The following is a 19,388-nucleotide window of genomic DNA, read 5'->3' as shown; positions in this document are numbered from 1 at the left end:
TCAGATACTTCCGCTGCTCATTAATCTTCCAAAGAGCTCAGCTCCTGCAGTTTGCAAGGAAGTTGCTCATTGCCCTGCCAAGAGCTGCAGTGTGCAAGCAGGTGTCAATACAAAGAGATAAATCTTTGAGGGTCTTTCATATGGTTCCTGTTACTTTTAACTAAGTATTCCTTTCTAGAAGGTCTCACAAAGCCCGGTGGCCCCGCGCTCAGCAGTCTGGGAACCGAAGTGCCAACTGTGCTGCTGGCGTCGCGAGCCACCAGGAGGCTGGGAGTGTTCGGCGCCTGCACGTCAGCGAGGGCACCGTTTCCTGCGCGGAACGCTTCTTCCAGAGTTTGTGCTTCCGGGAGGGGCCCCTTTTGCGGAGGACCCGGCACGAGCCCTTTTGCTGGGCGCACAGCCGCGGCCTGCCGTTGCCCCGGCAACCGTGGGAGCTCTCGCAGGCGGCCTCATGCGACTAGGCCTGGCCGGGCGCGCGGCCGCGGGGCGATGCCTGGGCCGGGGCGGAGGAGCCCCGCAGCGGGGCGCGGAGCTGCTGCCGGAACTGCTGCAGAGCGCGGAGGCGGCCGAGGAGGGCGCGGGCGCGACCCGGGGGCGGCGGGCGCCGGAGGAGGCCTCGGTGCTGCTTTTCCCGGGCCAGGGCAGCCAGGCCGTGGGGATGGTGGGGCGGGGGCTGCTGCGGGAGCCGCGGGCGCGCGAGCTCTTCGGCCTGGCCGAGCGCGTGTTGGGCTACGACCTGCTGGGTCTCTGCCTGGCCGGACCCGAGGCCGAGCTCCGCCGCACCGACCGCTGCCAGCCTGCTGTCTTCGTCGCCTCCCTGGCCGCCCTCGAGAGGCTGCACCACCGGCGGCCTGCGGTGAGGCCCCTGGCGGCGGGGCTCGAGGGGGAGGGGCTGGCTGGGGGCCAACACTGACCAGGCCCTGCAGTGCCCTGGGGGGTACCACCCAGCCCCCTCGCACCCTCCTGCCATTTTCATCTCCTCCCTGGCCACCCTCAAGAGGCTGCAGGGCAGGCAGCCTGCAGTGAGGTCCCTGGGGGAGGGGCTTGAGGGGAGGGTCTGGCTGGGGGCCACCACCGACCGGGCCCTGCGGTGCCCTAACAGGGGGCGCCCGGCCTCTTCCGAGCCATGGGCGGCCTCTGGGGTGATCTCTGCTGCACCCCCACAAGCTGCTCCGGTGCCCTCAACCTGACCCACAACTGTGGAGGTGGTCGTGGGAGCTAGGACGGAGGGTCTGGGCTTGCACCTGGACCGGGAAGGCCCGGGTTCGAATTCCCAGCTTGGCCTCGAAGAGCGACGGAGCAGAACTAAGAAGATCCGGGTGTCATGCAAGAGGGAGAAGGACATCCCTTTACGAAGCTTTGCCCAGTGGCGTAAAGAGCTAGGTTTTGTAGGGAGCCTCACCGCGGCGTGCAAGCAGCCTCCCTTCAGAGCCATTCTGGGCGGTGGGTGCAAAACGCAGGCGTACGCCAGATAACACCAGATAACAAGAGACCTCATCCTGGTGCCTTCCCTTGCATCTGGCGTTCTGACATAGCCCATTTCTAAAATCAGGAGGTTGCACGTACACATCATGGCTTGTAACCCTTGGGTTACAAGCCATGATGTGTATGTGCAACCTCCTGATCTTCTTTCATCTTCTCCTTCCATCTTCATCTCTCTGCTCTCTGGAGTACCCCCTTATTAAGAATGTCTGGAGGGTGTTCTGAGGGCTGGGGAAGCCGTAAACACACCCTGGTTTTTGGAAAAACTGGAAGTGACATCTTAAGGTCTTCAAAGGCCTCAGAATGTTATTCAGAAGGTTGAGAAGATGGTGCATGGCGCCCCCCCAGCCCTCAGAATACCCTCTGGACACTACCGGAGCATAGTTCTGGTTGCATTTGGGGGAGGAGGCCCTGGAACTCTGTGGGCCACATCAAGGGGTTCCACGGGTGGTATCCAGTTCACAGGCTATGTGTTTGACACCTTGTCTTAGAGCCTTTCCCATTAAAAACCAGAACTGCAGGGGGTGCATCTGCTGTGATGCTAAATCCATGAGCTTCCCTCCTGGAAGTGTTGAGCAGCAACTATTTCTAGAAATGTCAACTTTTTGTTTTTTGAAGAGACTGCTTGTTCTGAGTCTTGTCTGTTTAATTTCTGCAGGTGATTGAGAACTGTGTGGCAGCTGCTGGATTTAGCATTGGAGAATATGCAGCCCTTGTTTTTGCGGGCGCCATTGACTATGCAGAAGGTATCAAGAAAGCCCCAGGGCTGCATTAATGTTTTTTTTTCTTGGATAACATCATTGCAATGTCATGAGTTTTTTTTTGGGGCGGGGGGGGGCTTATTGGTTGGCAGTCTCCTTCTTGTGTGCTCATTTACTGGTACAAAGTGTATTTACATTTTAGAGCCAGCTCTTACTCTGTGAGGAAGAAGTTATTTCTTGCAACATCATGTAAAACTGGAAGAAAAATGAGATATATAAATAAATAAAAAATAATAACTAAAGAATCTACTACAAACTTTGTAATAATTATGAGAGAACTGTATTAAAATATCCTTGAAGACATCTTGAAAATCTCTGGTTAGAAGTTCTTGCTTGCAGGGTCTAGCTTCAAGTAGTCTGAAGAATGTTTTTCTCTCAGTAAAAAGGTACATGTGACTCAACATGGGCTTTATGCCAAACTATAGTGTATGCTAACTATAGTTTAGAAACCAAACTATGATTTGAGCTTACTAATGAGAGGTTGAGGGCTGCTTTGTTACTTGGCTTTTATGTAAAAACACTGAGTCCATAAATGCAGTCATTATTTAAATAAATAACAACTTAACCATACTGAAAGTATGAAAAATATGAAAATTTCGGTCACTGTGGCAGATACCTAGATTGTCAGCCCTTCATGTTTAATTCATTTGGGTATTTCATCCTCTGGTCACCATGTTCCAGGGAACCCTGGGGGCTCCCTGGTGCTTATCAGAGGTTCTTCATCAAAGAGAGATATTGAGGTATACAAATGTTTTTGAAAGGCAGATGGCCCACCACTGCTAATAGTTCTCTGTAATGCTCAGGTGTTGCACAGTGTGCCCTGATTTCATGTGGGGCATGTGAGACTTTATAGCAGTGTTTCTCAACCAGTGGTACAGGTACCACCAGTGACACTTGAGGTGTCCAGTGGTAAACGCGGGACCTCAGACCCCTACTGCCTGGCAGCGAGACCAGCAATGCAATGCAACAAGCAGCGGTAGAAAGCTTGGCTCAGAGCTCCAGCGAGTGCTTTTTGTGTGCTCAGTAAAGCCTTCTCATCCTGAGCCTCTTACTGGTGTTTGTCATTTTGCACCATGACAGACACCAGTAAGAGGGAAGTACTACTGGCCTTCCAATCCAGAAGTAACTGGATGACATCATCACACCAATTCGTCTCAAGATGTCATCACAGCTCTCTTCACATTTAAGGTTTTTTCTTTTTTTCTTTAGCCTTATATGCAGTGAAGGTGCGCGCTGAGGCCATGCAAGAAGCATCGGAAGCCATCCCAAGTGGAATGCTGTCTGTCATTGGCCGGCATAGCTCAGATTATGTCACTGCTTGCTCAGAAGCACGGGAACATTGCAGGTCACTGGGCATAGAAAATCCTGTGTGTGAAATTTCAAACTACTTGTTTCCAGACAGCAGGGTCATTGCAGGACATTTGCAGGTATTGTTGTTGTTGTTGTTGTTGTTGTTGTTGTTAATTAACAGTATTTATATACCGCTTTTCAACAAAAGTTCACAGAGTGGTTTACAGAGAGAATCAAGTAACTAATGGCTCTAATGGCTCCCTTTCCCACAAGCGCTTACAAACTAAGGTGCAAAAGAACACCAGCAGACAGCCACTAGAAATGACACTGCTGGGGTGAGGACGGCCAGTTCAAACAATGTTTCCAATTATTTAGAAATCATGAAGCTTGCATTGGCTCTGGTGACAGCAACCAATATCAAGGGCCCAAACCAAAGTACAGGCACCTCTCATTTTTACAGTTATATTAAAAGCAGTGCATATCTCAAAAATTAGTAAGTTTAAAAAAAATCACCATGTTATTCAAAAATTTGTGAGCGTGAATTAGAATTTGGTATTAAACAAGCACGTTCTTCCATAAACATCTAAATCAAACGTGTGTAGAACAAGAGGTCTCTATAGTTATGTTCCAGCCTCTGCCTTATTTCAAATTCTGTATTTGGATGGAAGGTGCCTTGCTCCTGCCTTGCTTTCCTATATATTTTGTATTTATCCTGCTGTCTGCATACTAGGAACTCACAGAACAGCTACCAGCCATAAAATCCTTTTAAAAATCCATAAACTGTTAAAGAAATTTGAGGTCCATTACTGAGCTTAATACTGTAGTGATAGTGTGTTGAAAATAAATTCTACTCTCAGGTTTGAGAAACTCAGCAGAGTGAAAGTCTTCCCCGATGTAAAGACTGCAATAGGGGAGGGGGGCAATAGCTCAACAGAGAGTTGCCTGCTTTGCATGCAGAAGGTCCCAGGTTCAAATCCTGACATCTCAAGGCATGACGGAGAAAAACTTCTGTCTAGAGAACCACTGCCATTCGGTGCCCTGGATGACCAATGGAAGACAACTTCCTCAGTGTTGGATTTAGCCACATAGGTATCATGGGGGATAGATTCAGCGATGGAGAATCCTGCTCCCAACCTTAAAGGTAGGGATTATTTTTTAGTAGGACTGTTGCCCTGGCTAGCCCAAGACCTCTTGAAACCTGAGGTGGCATCAGTGGCGTCGCTAGCAGGGTGCGGGTCACACCGGGTGATGCACACAGGGGGGGTGACACGCTAAAATTGCGGTTAGGAGTAACCCCATCATATTATATACCATTGGATGTGGAAGTTTGAGTGGAATGCAATGCAAAAAACCAGAGTGAAATATCTCCTATCAAAAATTATGGCCAAAAAACTGGAGAACAAAAAATGCATGGATCCCTATGGAAAGTGAAAGTGAGCCGTATAACGCGTTTACTCGCGGGTAGGCGAACTTGCCTTAGTCTGTCGGAAAGGGCAGGCTGAGAGGAAACCAATGACACCAGAATGGTCCTGATCCATTGAATGCAGCCCCAAAAACACCTGAGAAGGAAGTCCCTCCTTCCAAGCAGATGAATGTATTGAGCACTATGGAAAGCGAAACTAAGCCCCATGGTCGTGTTTACTTGCAAGTAAGCAAACGTGCCTTGGCTGGTGTGGAAGATCAGGTGAAGGAGCATGCAAAGCTACCAGAATGGTCTTGATCCTATGCATCTGGAGCTAAACAAGTGCTCCAGAAGGCAGCCTCCCCCCCCTCCAAAAAAAGATCAAAACAGAGGCTTCAGCTGATAAGGTGAACCTTTTTGAGACTTGCAAAGCCAGCTGGATCTTGACAGTGATCTGGTTTAAACAGAAGTTCTTCAATTGAACTGGGCATTGGGTAGGGCTGAAAACCTTACTGGTTTTGGAGGGGGAGTGTTATTGCAGGCAGTCTACAGAAGAGATTCACTTGGTGGAACAGGGCTGGCTTCTGCTTATTTAATTATTTGTTTTACTTTAATTATTTATACTTATTTATTTTAATTTGCCTGATGATGTCACTTCCACCATGACATCACTTCTGGTGTGTCTTGGACAGATTGTCATTCTAAAAAGTGGGTCTCAGTGCTAAAAGTTTGATACCTGCTGCAATAAAGTGTTAGTAAGCTGACACCCGGTGTGTGTGTGTGTGTGTGACACCACTAGTGACTAAAATAACTAAAATCATGTTGGAAGAATAACACCATCATGTTATATATCAATCAATGCGTAATTTCATGCAGAATGTGTTCTATCTTTGTTCTATCAAAAGGTACAGCCAAAAAACCAGTGGGGGCGGAGTGATGGTACATCACCACGCCCAACACCTGGGGTATTGCCCCGTCCACTGCATGGGGGTGACATGCTGGCATCCTGCACGGGGTGACGCGAACCCTAGTGACGCCACTTGGTGGCATGCCAAATACCCTTACCCAACGAATTACCAGTCTCTGTTCCTCCCACTCCCCAATGTTCTTGCTCATCACTTCCTCCCCTCCACATTTGCTCGTCCTCTCTGTTCCCCTCTTCCTTTTCAGTCCAGAGAGACTGAAGGAGGAGGAGCAATAGAAATGACAGTGATGGGCGGCACCACCACCACCAAACTGCTGCCTTAGGCGACCACTTCAGTTGGCTTCATGGACGGGGGTTGGTCCTGACTGTATCAGATCATGTCAAGTCTCACTTATCCACTAATAGTAGAAACTTAGCCCCCTAATCTGTATACTTGGGATGCTCTGTGCCTCTAGGTTGGAAGCGGACTTCCTGATTCTTTGGGTGTGCAGATTCTTTGGGAGGCGAGATTGAACCTACAGTATTTTCTTAAAGGTGATTTACATTAATAGTTCTGAATCAGGTGAACTACCTCCCTCTCTGTCCCCGTTTCCCTCTTATTCCAGGCTTTGGAGTTTTTGCAGCAAAATTCCAAAAAGTATGGCTTTGTCCGCGTGAAAATGCTGCCAGTCAGTGGTGCTTTTCATACTCGACTCATGGAACCAGCAGTGGAACCTTTGGCTGAAGCTCTGAGATCCATCAACATTCAAAAGCCGCTCATCCCTGTCTATTCAAACGTGGATGGCCAGAAATACACGCAACCAAAGCAGATCCAGCGCTTGTTAGCAAAGCAACTGGTTTCACCTGTGAAATGGGAACAGACGATGCATTCCATCTATGAAAGAAGAAAAGGGATGGGGTTTCCCTGCACATACGAAGTGGGGCCTGGGAAACAGCTGGGGGTGATCCTCAGAAGCTGCAATTTGAAAGCCTGGAAATTCTATACACATATTGATGTCTCGGAAAATGAGACAGAAGAAGAGACATAGAGGAGGCTGCAAGACGTGTTCGTGACGGATTCTCTCACCCCACTTGATTGTTAATGGGTTTATTATTTATTGGAAATAAAGTCATGACTGCTATGGGGGAACACACAGTCTCGTGCCCCAGTGGCAGTCCTGGTGCTTTTCACCCAGGGGCTGCCCCTCCATTTACCACCCACCTCTGACCCGGAAGTAATTGTGGTAATGTCATCATCACCACAATTACTTCTGCATCAACTCCTCCTTTCCCCCTTTGGGGAAAAAAGGGGGAGGAGGTGGCCCGTGCTCCAGTGAAGCCTTTTGCACTGTTGCTAAGCTTTTCGCGCTGGTAGAAGTGGTGCCCAGGTGGTGAGTGGCACTGGCCTCCTGACCAGTGGAGTCTTTTGCACTGCTAGGAGGCGACTGCTGTTTCTGACTAGCTACCTGACTGTTCTGAGGGTCACCCTCTTCTCCCTTTTCTTTAAAGGGGAGGAGAGAAGGGCGGCTCACAAACACAAGCAGGAAGCATGCCAATAGTGGCTGCAGGAGTGCAGCCGCTGTCGACGCGGTTCCAGACTGCAAAAAAATGGGGAGTGGGTTGCGGTGCTGCCCCCCAAAGCCTGGTGCTTGGGGCATTTTTTCCCATTGCTGCCCTCCGGATATGCCACTGCCATGTCCTCCAGTAACCCCTGAATGGGGAACCACAAAAAGTTGTGCTGTTGGCATAGTCTCGCCTTGAAACTGCCATGGTTAAAAAGAGCTGCTTATCAAAGGTTTGTTGCTTGTTACCTCATGATAAAAGTGGCATGAAATCCCATTTCTTCCAGCTGACAGCTTTGTCCATGCAGTGGCTTTGTTGAACCAGTAGTTTCAGCTAGGAAGTGCTAAACCTGATAAGTAGTCCTATGTGTTCATTTGAAATAGTAGTAGTAGTAGTAGTAGTAGTAGTAGTAGTAGGCAACCTTCAGTCTCGAAAGACTCTGGTATTGCGCTCTGAATGGTGGTTCTGGAACAGCGTCTAGTGTGGCTGAAAAGGCCGATTCAGGAGTGACAATCCCTTCCACACTGGGAGCAAGTGCAGTCTGCCCCTGGTCTGTCTCCCTGGCTATGGGCCTTCCTAGCTGCCCAATGAGATGCAATGATCTATACACCAAAGGGATATGATTGAGTTTTGCTTGTTTTGCCTCCAAAGAATCAGTGAGATTAAAAGGGAAGGGGGAGAAGTAGTCACTTTTGTTTGTTTTGCATTCCATTTTGGGTGAGGTGGGAGAATCTGGTCAGAAAATTTTTCTATACAGTAGAACCTCTTTAAGTTGACCACCCAAGGGACTGGAGGAATTGGTCAACATATGGGGGAAAAAAAAAAGGCTATAGAAAATTAGGTCTAGAAAAACCCAAGGCTCTAGAAAATTAGGTCAGCTTGGAGGTGGTCAGCTTTGGAGGTTCTACTGTATTTAGTGATTTTGTTGTGCTTTGCAACATTGGTAGCTCTGAGTGCAGCTCTTCCCACCAGAATAATGTTTCAGAGGCTGTCCTTGCAACCCCCATGCATCTTATGCACCGTGGTGAATTTCTCAACCCCATTTGGGCTTCACAGGGTCATATTGATCATTTTTCCTTCTCTACAACAGTAACATTGTAAATCAGCAGCCACAGGTTTGGATCGTGGGGACTGGATGCAGTAAAGACCGTTGTATGATCTTTCTAATAAACATCTTTTAAGTTTCCAAACTGGCTCTTCAAAGAAGTAATTAGCCTTCTTGTCACCATATTGTACTACTTTTAACATTTATATAGTATTTCACATGTATTACCTTAATGAAGTGCTTAAAATGAACCTGTAAGATGCAGTCCCATAAATGTAAGATGCAGTCCCAGTCTGGGAGTGGGTCTGTTACTGGCAGTGCAGTGCATTTTAAAGTATGCCTAATGTGCAGTTGTAGAAATGGGGAAACAATTGAATGCAGGGAACTTGTGTCGGACCTAATGGCACATCTATTGGGTGAAAATATGACTGAGGCCATTGAAATGTTCACTTAATTCGTTCAGAAACAAAATAGGAGTTGAAACTGGGACTCTGATGGCCCTGTCTAAGTCCCTGTGTGGCAATGCAGTGGTGCCAGTGTGGGCTACACTGAATCTGGGGGAGGGGATTTTGGCTGCTGGAGGTCTCCTTGGAGTAGGGGGGCATTTGTCCCCTTACCCCAAGGTAGGCCATGAGGAACCCCAGGGTAAGCCACGCATTCTGCCAGTATGTCCTTTAGCAAGGTTCAGGTGTAAATTGTTACATTTGTTCAAGCACGCAAACTGCATTCAGCACCATCTTAGGAGGGGCATTCCCTGGTCTCTCAACCCAGAAAGGGATGCCTCTTTCAATCGTGCTTGCTGTCTGAAGTGCTGGTACATACTAAAATTTATAAATACACTTGGTAAGTATTAAAAACGATAAAAATGCCAACCAGCACAGTCTCAATGTGATACCACTGAAGTGCCAGAAAATAAAAAATGAGTGTTCATACAACACTGCTGGTGAACAGTCAGACCAGTTGTCCCATGCAGTGTATTTTACTAAGTCCTGAAGACAATAGGGCTTCATGGACTTTTCTTGTGTTTACAAGCCAGAAAAACTGAAAAAGAAACCTTGCGTATTTCAGAGCAAAGTTTTTGAAGAACAGGATGTCAGATTTAAGAAGCAAGGCACTGTATAGAAATGTCACTGCAGTTACTTCATTGCGGCTATTAAAAAAATGCTTCTGGATATGAAATTAGAGCTGGACCCTGCTTTAACGATTTGCAGACTAAATAGCATTGTTTATCAATGTCACTATCCAGAAGTTTTAAATAGGGCAGAACTCTGTTGCATGGAGAAAAGGTATGCAGCCAGTTTCCATATGGTGTCATTTATAACCAATAAAGACATAAATGCCTTGGGCGCAGCAGACCACAAGAACCTCCTCTCACGTGCTTTATTACAATCTATGAGATTCCCTGAAGATGCTCTTGTAATGGTTGTTAGGCTCAAACTGCCTTGGTACAAAGAGGCAGAAGCCTCCTCTGGTTGCTCCCTCTCCCTCCCCCCCCCCCCACACAAAAAAATTATCACGCTCTCTCTTCCTGCAGACTTGCTGGAGCTCAAACCTGAGCATTATTAAAATTGCTGGGTTGGGTGAAGCAAAAGGGTGATTACATTCTATTGTGAGCTGGGCTGCTACCTTACCCCACTGACCCAGCAAGGTAGGGCAAGCTAAAAACCTGAATGTGTAAAAAAGCTCTGAGGCAGCTGAATGTATGCAATTCAAGGAAATCATTGCATAAACACGGTCACACAGACTACTATCCTGCTTCCAGTTACATATACTTTGGACTATTTACTTAAATGGGGGAGGAGTGTGAGTTGATTTGTATATTTTAATTGAAGCCAGTATGTGGTTTTGTGTGGCCTACAAAATCACTGCCTGAAAGCAAAACAGTTGCAGTTTGCAAGCTGAAATTGTTAGTAACAATTCTGAAATTGCCAATTCTCTTCCAGCCTGCTGGTACAAATTCCACCTTGATGCGTGTAAACATTAACTACAATAAAGCTCAAAGGAGGCCTTTGTATGCTTTATCATAAGGGTGTGGCATAATGTCAGCTTAATGTTTAATTTTTTATTTACAAACTAATGGGTTCAGTAAGCAAGATGCGGTTATGCTAGGAAAGAGCAGATCTAGACTCCCATGATCTTTACTCCCCTGATCTAGAATTTAGTTCACTGATTTTCAACCAATGTATTGTGGCGCACTGGTGTCCCGTGAAAGGTCCACAGGTGTGGCAGAGGAGTTTAGAGCACATCTTCTGGGTTCTCTGGGTCTATTTCTAGGCCAATTGTCTAGTAAAAATTGTCTGTCCCTCTTCCTCCACCCTAGAAACAGAACTGCAGAACCTGGAAAAGACTTTCAGCAATTTACGATTCCTATGCGCCTAACTCTGTGGACCTTTTGCAGCACACCAGTTGAAAATTGCTGCTATAAACAATCTGAATTTTTCTTTTCTATAAAGCAGAGGACCCACGGTGTTGGGAATGAGAAAAAGACAACCATATATGAGATCTTAGTCTTCTCAACTGTGACTTGTACATCCACCTTTTTAAGCAAGTTTATGAATCATCATGTACTTAGTGTATTTGTGTCTGTAGACCTCTACAAACGCAGTGTGGCAACAGGACAGACCTTGTCTGCTCAGGGGCATTTCTGAACTCATTAAGCTCAGTGGTACAGCGGGGCCCTCCTCATCTGTGGATTTGGAACCCACAGATTTGACTTAGTGTGGATTCCAAACCTGTGGCTGGAGGACCTCACCGAACCTCCTGAACGCGACCAGAAGTGGCTTCCACTTGTGTTTGGGAGGTGTTCTGAGGATGCGTGGAGGCTGTGCACAGCTTGTCCATGCCTCAGAACACCTCTGGATGTGCCTGAAAGGTGCTTCCACAGGATCTCTAAGAGATCTCCTGCAGATCTTATTATCCATAGGTTTGGTATCTGCGGAGGTCTGGGAACGGAGCCCCACAGATACCGAAGTGCTGCCTGAATTTACACTCAGGGATGAAAATTTAACAGGCAGCTGGATCCACACTATCACTTGAGACTCAAGTAACTCCACCCCACTCGCTGTTTCCCACTACATCCACCTGTTTATCCAGTAAAATCTGAATTTTGGTCCTGGCTCTGTTCCTGATTAAATTTGACTCTCTTCTCAGCTGGTGACAGCTGAATACATATATGGGATATGCACAGCACAGGATAGATTGTGCCCCAACATATGAGCAAAGAAAGCACATAACACGTATATTTGGAACATTGATTTAATTTTTATGGTTTCAGTTTTCATTGGACTTGCACTGCAAAAGTGTGAAAAGGATGACCAGCATTCTTTCTGCCATCTTTCCAAATTCCATATTTTAGTAAAAAAAAAAAAACTCTCCCCATCTGAAATAAACATCTTGTTAAATGTATAAAAGACAGACTTTCTGAATCACTTAAACATACATATTTTCAAAACAATTCAGGTAGTTAGCCAGCAACAATCCCATATTAATATTTTTAAAAAGTATGAAAACAGCAGTGACCCAGCACTAGCCTACATCTTAAATAGAAAAAGATCTTTGCAGACATTAAAAAACACACCAAAGCAAACTGCACCTCCTGGGTGAGATGTAAATGGACGATCAGAGTCCAGCAGTGACCGTCAATGGCTGGCGATCCTTGATGCTAGTAGTGCAGTCCCTGAGTGACCAGCCACCACATCAAAATAGCCAACAGGGTGGCCGGCACCCACCTCTGGAACATGTACTGGAGTGGAAGCAAAAGAATCTGTATGTGGAAAGAACAGAGAAATTGAATATAAACTATGAGAAGTTGAAAGTAAGAGCAGAAAAATCACTAGCAGCTCTCTGCATGACTATTCAGCAGTAAGCCCCACTGAACTAAATGAGATTTACTCCCAAGTAAGTGTTTATAGGATTGCAGCCTCAGTACTTCTAAGAGTACTTAGGACTTCTCAGAGTTTTACTACTTCCAGATGCAGGAGGGGTGATTACAACTCTTTAGATCAGTGCTACTCAAAATGGTGATCTGTAGATGAAAGAAGCAATATGGCACAGATATGAGTCCCAGTTCCTGGCAGGTGGGGGGAGGGGGAGGCCAGTTTGCCACATCAGATAGTTTGAGCAGCACTGCTTTTAGTTGCTCTCCTTGCCTTTTCAGTATCTTAGGAGAGTTTTAGTGGAAGAGAAAAAAATAACAAGGAATCTTGTGGCCTCTTAAAGTCCACAAGTTATTGAAGCATCTAGTCTCTTCATTTGATGAAGTGGATTCTGGTCTGCAAATATGTATGCTACAATAACTGTTAGACTTGAAAGGGCCACAAGAACCCTTGTAGCTTTTTCTGCCACAGACGCCTACAGCTCTGGAAGATGGTGCAAGATAGCCAGTGAAGAGGAATCTTAACAGCCCAACCCTATCTAAATCCCTGTGTGGGATTTAGCAGCAGTGTGGTTGTATCCCAAGGGGGATTTTTGGCTGTTGGAGGTCTCTTTGGGAGAAGGGTATATCCTCAGTCCCCTTGCCCTGGGGTAAGGCCCAGCAGTTGCTATGAATCAGCTCATGCATGTTGACCCAAGAAGGCAGATCAAGTCTGGGAAACGATTAAGAGTGCAATGCCGCCTCTGATCCTACCCCCCCCTGGGCCTGATCCACACTCCTCCCCATCCCTGTTGGTGCTCTGTTCCGCCTACCCCCTGCCCTGTTCAACCCTCTCCCCTGTGCATTGATGTTGCTGCCCTGAATGGTTCTGACAGCGACTGCGAGGGGCTGCTTACAAGGTATATTGTGGCCATACATGTTGTGCCCTCCCCTGGCTATGCTACTGCCTACATCTATCCCACTTTTCAACAGGAAAAGAGCTGAAAGGAAAATAAAAGAAATTCACCCAGTGTCCATAGTCAAAAATCTTCTTTCTCCAGTCATTGTTGAAGAAACTCCCCAAACGTTTCATAATACTCTTAAAATTACTCCAAGCACAAGTATGAAAAGTACTGGCTGCTATCCTGTTAAACCAAAGAGGAGAAATTAATCCATAAGAATTGTTTAAAATATGAGAAGCAGTGGGAAAAAAAATACTCAATGCATGTGGCCAAAATAAAACCTTTTAAGAAGCATGAAAAAGATGTTCATTTTTCACGCTCACTAATTCTCCTCCATCCAATTGACTTTGGAAAGGAATTTATTCTTTCACGTCACTTAAAAGCTTTCAAAAATTCTGAAGCCAGTTTATCAGTGAGAGTTGCCGTCCACAAGTACTGTATCAACTGTCTTGCAAAATGCCCATCACTATGTTGGGTGATGTAATGTGTTTTGTATTACAGTGGACCCTCTTTATCTCCAAGCTCAGCAGCCACGGATGTCTGTATCTGGATGCCGAGCCCACAGCTGTAGGGCTTCAGAAGACCTCCCATAAGCAACTGGAAGTCACTTCCGGTTCACACCGGCGACTTCTAGTTGTGTCTTGAGGTGTTGGGGTCCTCCAGCCACAGATTTAACTATCCATAGAATTCAGTATCCACAGGGTGTCGTGGAATGGATCCCCTGCGGATACTGAGGGCCCACTGTATTTCCTGGAGGGATTGGAGGAGGGAGCACATCATTATGGTTTTTGTACATGCTGCACTCTTCCTGGTAGGATTCTGGCCAACGGGGTCATCCAGTACCGACAGTACCGTGAATGGAAGTCAGGCACTGAAATCATGCCCCTTACGCATGCCACTGGTTTTTGCACAGAAGTGAGTGGCATCCATTCTCTTTTGTGCAACAGCTGCACCAAGTTACCATGTACATGGGGCCAGTCATGCCCTCGGTGAGAATAAAACCTGCTCCTATCCAAAAAGCCCCACCTGTGCTTCTCTGTTTTGTTCTGTAACCTGAACCCAGAAGCAATACGCCTGCTTTCCCTGTCTCCAGAGCTCTTTTGCTCTTGTGCCGAGGAAATCCTGGTTTGTGAAACTGCAGCTCCGTGGGATGCCCAAGCGTGGAGAGAAGGGAGGTGGGAAAACACAGACTAGAGAGCTTTCAAGACTGTACTATGATTAGTTCCATCATCTGAACTGAACTGGAGTCTGCAAACCACAGGGTGGCAAGTCATGAGTACAGCAAGTACTCATTAGAGAGCTCGGGCTGAGTATAAACTCAGAATATTAATTATGTCAGCAAGAAACAGTCCTATAAACGTTATTCTAGACCCTGGTTTTCGAGGATGATTTTCCCACTTTGAAGAAGAGCAGTGGTCTTCCATACACTGCACATTCAGTCAGGTAAAAGGGGTGAGTTTTCTCTTTAATGAGGTGCTTGCTGTTTCATGGGGTCTTTGTACAACCATCTTTTCTCACCAAGCTGCCTAGCAGAAGCCTTGCACATGAAGCAGAATTAGATAGTGCTGTGAACCGTAGCACTTAGAACTGTGACTGAGGATGCTATTGTCAGATGTGCCCTCCCAAAAGCCAAGGCACCCACAAGTAAATCCTACAGTAGCACATTCAGGAAGAAAGCAATCTACACCTTACTGTGCTAGCTTTCTATCTGTAGAAGGTTACTTTTTATTTTTTAAACATGGGACAAGTTCCAAAAACTGGCTCCTCCAGCTGTAGCAGCACATTCCTACATATAAAAACAGCTGGTGGCTCTTACCCTTTTGCGAGATTAAACAGTGTCTCCTCCTGCTTCCCACTGTAGATCCTGTTATATTCATCCCCAATTATTGCAAGCTGATGGCCAACTTGTGTTGCGGTGCTGTGAGTGCGGAATACACATAAAGATGATCATTCAAAACAGATGTATCCCAATGACAAACCAATTCAGATATAAGCAGGCCACAGAATGTAACTCTAAGGCTGCAATCCTATCCACACTCAGCCGGGAGGAGTTCCATTGACTATCATGGGACTTGCTTCTGAGTTGACAGGTATAGGATTGGGTTTTGATAAGTAATTGAGATCCCACTCCTATACTTACCAGGCATAATCAGCTCTTCCCTTCCACTGGTGCTGACTTCTGTAAAGCAACTGGTGCCAGTTGTAAGTCACTTCGACAGTGTGCTACTCAGCACACTGCCAAGAGTGCCAGACTGTGCCTGGGTACAGGAAGGGGGCAGGTGCAGTGGTGGCCACCAAATCCTAGCCTAGCTCCTGGACCCAATTCTGTGGCATGGGTCCACATGGACCTGTGCCAACTATATAGGTAGTGCTGGTCCAAGTAGACCCCTTGTGCCAAGGTGGATTACCCCAAGGCAAGGGAAAGATGGTTAATAATTGTGAGCTAGTATGTTTAGTGGACTTTTAAAAAGGTGGCTTTAAGGCAGGGCTTTTCAAACTGGGGCGTCACGACGCCCCAGCCTGTGGGCCCTGGCCTGTGTCCCTTTAAGGGGCAGGGGCAGCCTGGAGGCAGGGAGGAGGAGAAAAGCGGAGCTAAAGCGGAAGTGGAGCGTGATTGCTCCACATTAATTTCTGAAGCTGTGGGGAGCCCTGCAGAAGGTCGTGCAGGGCTCCCCACACCCCCAGGAGGCTTCAGGAGGCTTGGGTAAGTGGACTCAAGCCCCTGTAGCCCCCCTGAGTGGCGTGATCCTGGGGATTGCGCTGCTGCCTCCCCCCACCCCCGCAAGAACTTAGTTGCTGTCATCCTTCAGTGTGGGAAAACAATGGTATTGCGCTCTGAATGGTGGTTCTGGAATGGAGTGTCCTTTCCAATGCACGAAGCCTGGGAAAAGTAGATATGGGGGATAGACTGTTACCCATGCAGCAAATCCCCTCTATCCACGTTGATGAAATGGTCCAATGGAAAGGCAGAGGCCAATACGGTTAGTTCCAGCGGTGTCGCAGGAATTGCCAGAACGTGACTGTGTTCAGTAATGAACTGCCTCAGGGACTCCGGCTCCGGATTTTGCCTCGAGGTTGACTCCTGAAGCCTTTTCCATAACTGGATGTAGCCGCAAGGAGTGGAGGTTTGGGATCAGAGTTTTCCTTTTCTCAGATGCCTTCCCAGGCTAACGAGTCCCATCTACCCGGTGGCTGTTTAGTCGCCTCTTACGACAAGTACAGCCAAACTGAGGGCCTATTCTTAGCCCCCACAAGAACTTAGAGCAGCTCAAACTCTCCCTGAGAGTTTGAAAACTGCTGCTTTAAGATGTGGACTGTTCTGTTTTTATATTCTTGTGTCAATTACCTACCAATATAAAAAAAGCCAACAGGAAGAATTAGCAAGCAGCAGCAAAAGAAAACGCACACCTTTAAAAGAACTTTGTTACTTATGCTCATTCTAAGCTTTCAGATAAAGGCAGCTTGATAGCAAAAAGCAAACAAACAAAAAACGCAGTGAGGATTTTATGGACTATCTGATCTGGAGGTCAGTGATATAAAGGATTAAAAATACAAGGTATCTGGAGAATGCGGTAAACAGGGCTGCGTCAGCTGCTCTTTACAACAGCTGGGTTTCTAATGAACAACCTTTTTTGGTGACCTCATAGAGTGTAGAAAGTTGCCCCGATTTACTGCAGAATATATAGTGATGAGGTCTGGTTGACACGAGTAATCTGAAATGATAACACTGGATAGCTGCTCTATTGTTTCTAATCTAACATATGATAAAATGCTTGGCCTCATAAATGATTGGTTTTGTAAACCCAAAGAAGGCTTTGAATAAAAGTCAGCACGGGAATTAGTCCAGCCTGATACCTGATATTACTCTCCAGTTGCCCTGTGACATCCCGCAGGGCAGCAGCTCTAGCGTGAACAGAGTCTTCTGGAGTGGTGTCGATGTTCTGACGACTGGCGAGAAGACAGTGTCTGGAGGCTTGTCCTAACTGAGTCATCGTTTCTTCTGGTTCAAGAAGCTAGAATAAAATTAACCGTTTCATTTTGGCAAAGAATAGTTTGTACACCTGACTACAATTCAGACATTTTTAAAAACCAATCCTATGTCCAGTGATTTTAAGTTAGAAGTCTGCAATAGAAATGTACTACTTAATAACTTTTTTCCTTCCTTGCATAAAAGAAACACATTTTTTCAAAACAAACACATCTTTTAGCAGTACTGGCTGCTGTTTGGCAGTGACTAACAACAGAATGCATATTCTGCGGTCTCTAGTAAGATACAGCCTGCTTTGGCTGACCTAGAATAACCGGTTATATGAGGAACTGGAGATGTGTTTGTAATGTTGACAAAACTATGGAAAACTAATATGTTACTCATACAGTTAAATCACCTTGAAAATGTCCACCAATGGCAAAACTAGGCCAAGATCCAAAGAATCACATTAGTTCTGCCTGCCCAATAAAGTCACAGTTTTACCACAAACTAATGGCAACAAAAATATGTAGTTTTTCTTATTCAGAAAAGTATCTTGATCAAAGATCACAGGCACATATAAACACTCCAATATCCAATGACCCCACTTGTCCCCAGAGCACTCAGGCAGAGGGAACTCAAGATCTTTGTGGGAGAGGGACAGATTGTGACTTTGTCTCTCTAAGGCAGTGATTTTCAACCTTTTTCATCTCATGGCACACTGGTAAAGCACTAAAATAGTCAAGGCACATCACCAGTTTTTTGACAATTGACAAGGCACACTGTGCTGTCAGTGGGGGGCTTGCATCCCCCAATGGTCCTATTGATAAATGAACCTCTCCCAAATTCCCATGGCATACCTAGGGACCATTTGTGGCACACCAGTGGGCCACAGCACAGTGGTTGAAAATGGCTGCTTTAAGGGCACAATCCTAACCAGGTCTACTCAGAAGTAAGTCCTATTTTGTTCAATGGTGTTTGCTCTCAGGAAAGTGTGGTTAGGATTGGAGCTTTAGCATTTTTGTCAAATCTTGGAGCCCCACAAATAAATGGAAATAGTTTTTCCACAGTGCTACATAGTACTACAACAATTTTTTTAAAAAGTCTTCATATTGCCTTCTATTGATTAAAAAAGATTAACAAGAAGGTTAAGAGACTAACATTAACTTCCTCTGAATTCTTTTAAAAGAAATGCAGATGATTCCTGGCTTTCAACAGAGGACTAAGGGCCCAATCCTATCCAATTTTCCAGTGCCGGTGCAGCTGTGCCAATGGGGCATGCACTGCATCTTGTGGGGGGGCAGCAGTCACAGAGGCCTCCTTAAGGTATGGGAACATTTGTTCCTTTTCCTTGGGGCTGCATTGCGGTTGCACCAGTGCTGGAAAGTTCAATAGGATTTGGCCCTAAACCTTTCCAATCAGAGGACTAAACCTTTTGGATTACGTTGAATGAAACTAAAGATCGTTGTTGTCTTATTTAAAACAAGGTAAACATCCCATGCATTTTCATGAAGATTCTACAGTATCTTCAGTTTTTTACAGTAGCCAGTGCCACTGAGCCTGATGTAACAAACATGCATAGTAAATATTATGTCATCAACAAAGACATGTTTCTGCCTCTATTAAAGAAGTGAGGAGTTTGTTTCAGAATCATACAGGAAGACTGGAAATGTCTATATTTGTACAAAGCACAGAACTGCATTCTGAAAATTACCAAGAGTAAGCCCACACACCACAGAAGCCAGACATGTAAACAAACCGCACAATACCAGGACAAACCCCAGAGCACAACATATGCCACCTCACACCTGTCGTGGTCGTGCCGTGCTCCCATTGGCTAATAAAGGCATCAAAGATATTAGTCTGTGCAGTCCAGAATTCAGCTGCAGCCAAGACTCTTGTTTTGACAGCCAACTTGTTTAAAGAAAGAAGGAACAACTAAGGTGGGAAGAAGGGATTCTTATCTGCTGACCAAAAGAAAACAGGTGTGATCCAATCAAAGTTTTTATTGAGCTGTTATCAGTGTTAGAGAAGCATCTGAGACAGAGAAAAACACAATGGGAGTCACCAGCTATCTCCTCCCAGCAAGACTCTGGTGCCATTGCAGGTTAGCTGACAGACTGCCAAGTAGCAGATGCCAGCAAGGTCTGGCTGTACCA

The 19,388-nt window shown here is 46.1% G+C and overlaps 1 protein-coding gene across 1 annotated transcript; it reads left to right on the top strand.

Moving 5' to 3' along the window:
• The first annotated feature begins 403 nt into the window (after window positions 1-403).
• On the top strand, window positions 404-7,085 carry MCAT (malonyl-CoA-acyl carrier protein transacylase). The gene is made up of 4 exons (XM_066634116.1): window positions 404-856; window positions 2,141-2,228; window positions 3,453-3,670; window positions 6,466-7,085. The coding sequence occupies exons 1-4, from the start codon at window positions 452-454 to the stop codon at window positions 6,886-6,888; spliced, it is 1,134 nt and encodes a 377-aa protein (XP_066490213.1). The 5' UTR covers window positions 404-451; the 3' UTR covers window positions 6,889-7,085.
• The last annotated feature ends 12,303 nt before the right edge of the window (window positions 7,086-19,388 follow it).

This window comes from Tiliqua scincoides, chromosome 7 (genome assembly GCF_035046505.1).
Source record: "Tiliqua scincoides isolate rTilSci1 chromosome 7, rTilSci1.hap2, whole genome shotgun sequence".
Classification (NCBI taxonomy): domain Eukaryota; kingdom Metazoa; phylum Chordata; class Lepidosauria; order Squamata; family Scincidae; genus Tiliqua; species Tiliqua scincoides.
The sequence above is the reverse complement of the archived record's forward strand: the minus strand, read 5'-3'. Positions and strand labels throughout refer to the sequence as shown.

What these genes read in the sequence shown, in the direction of transcription:
- MCAT (XM_066634116.1), top strand. Translation starts at nt 452, where the DNA reads ATGCGACTAGGCCTGGCCGGGCGCGCGGCCGCGGGGCGATGCCTGGGC. An exon ending in CGCCATTGACTATGCAGAAG is followed by an intron (nt 2,229 to 3,452) that starts GTATCAAGAAAG and finishes TTTTTTCTTTAG; the next exon opens with CCTTATATGCAGTGAAGGTG. An exon ending in TCATTGCAGGACATTTGCAG is followed by an intron (nt 3,671 to 6,465) that starts GTATTGTTGTTG and finishes CTCTTATTCCAG; the next exon opens with GCTTTGGAGTTTTTGCAGCA.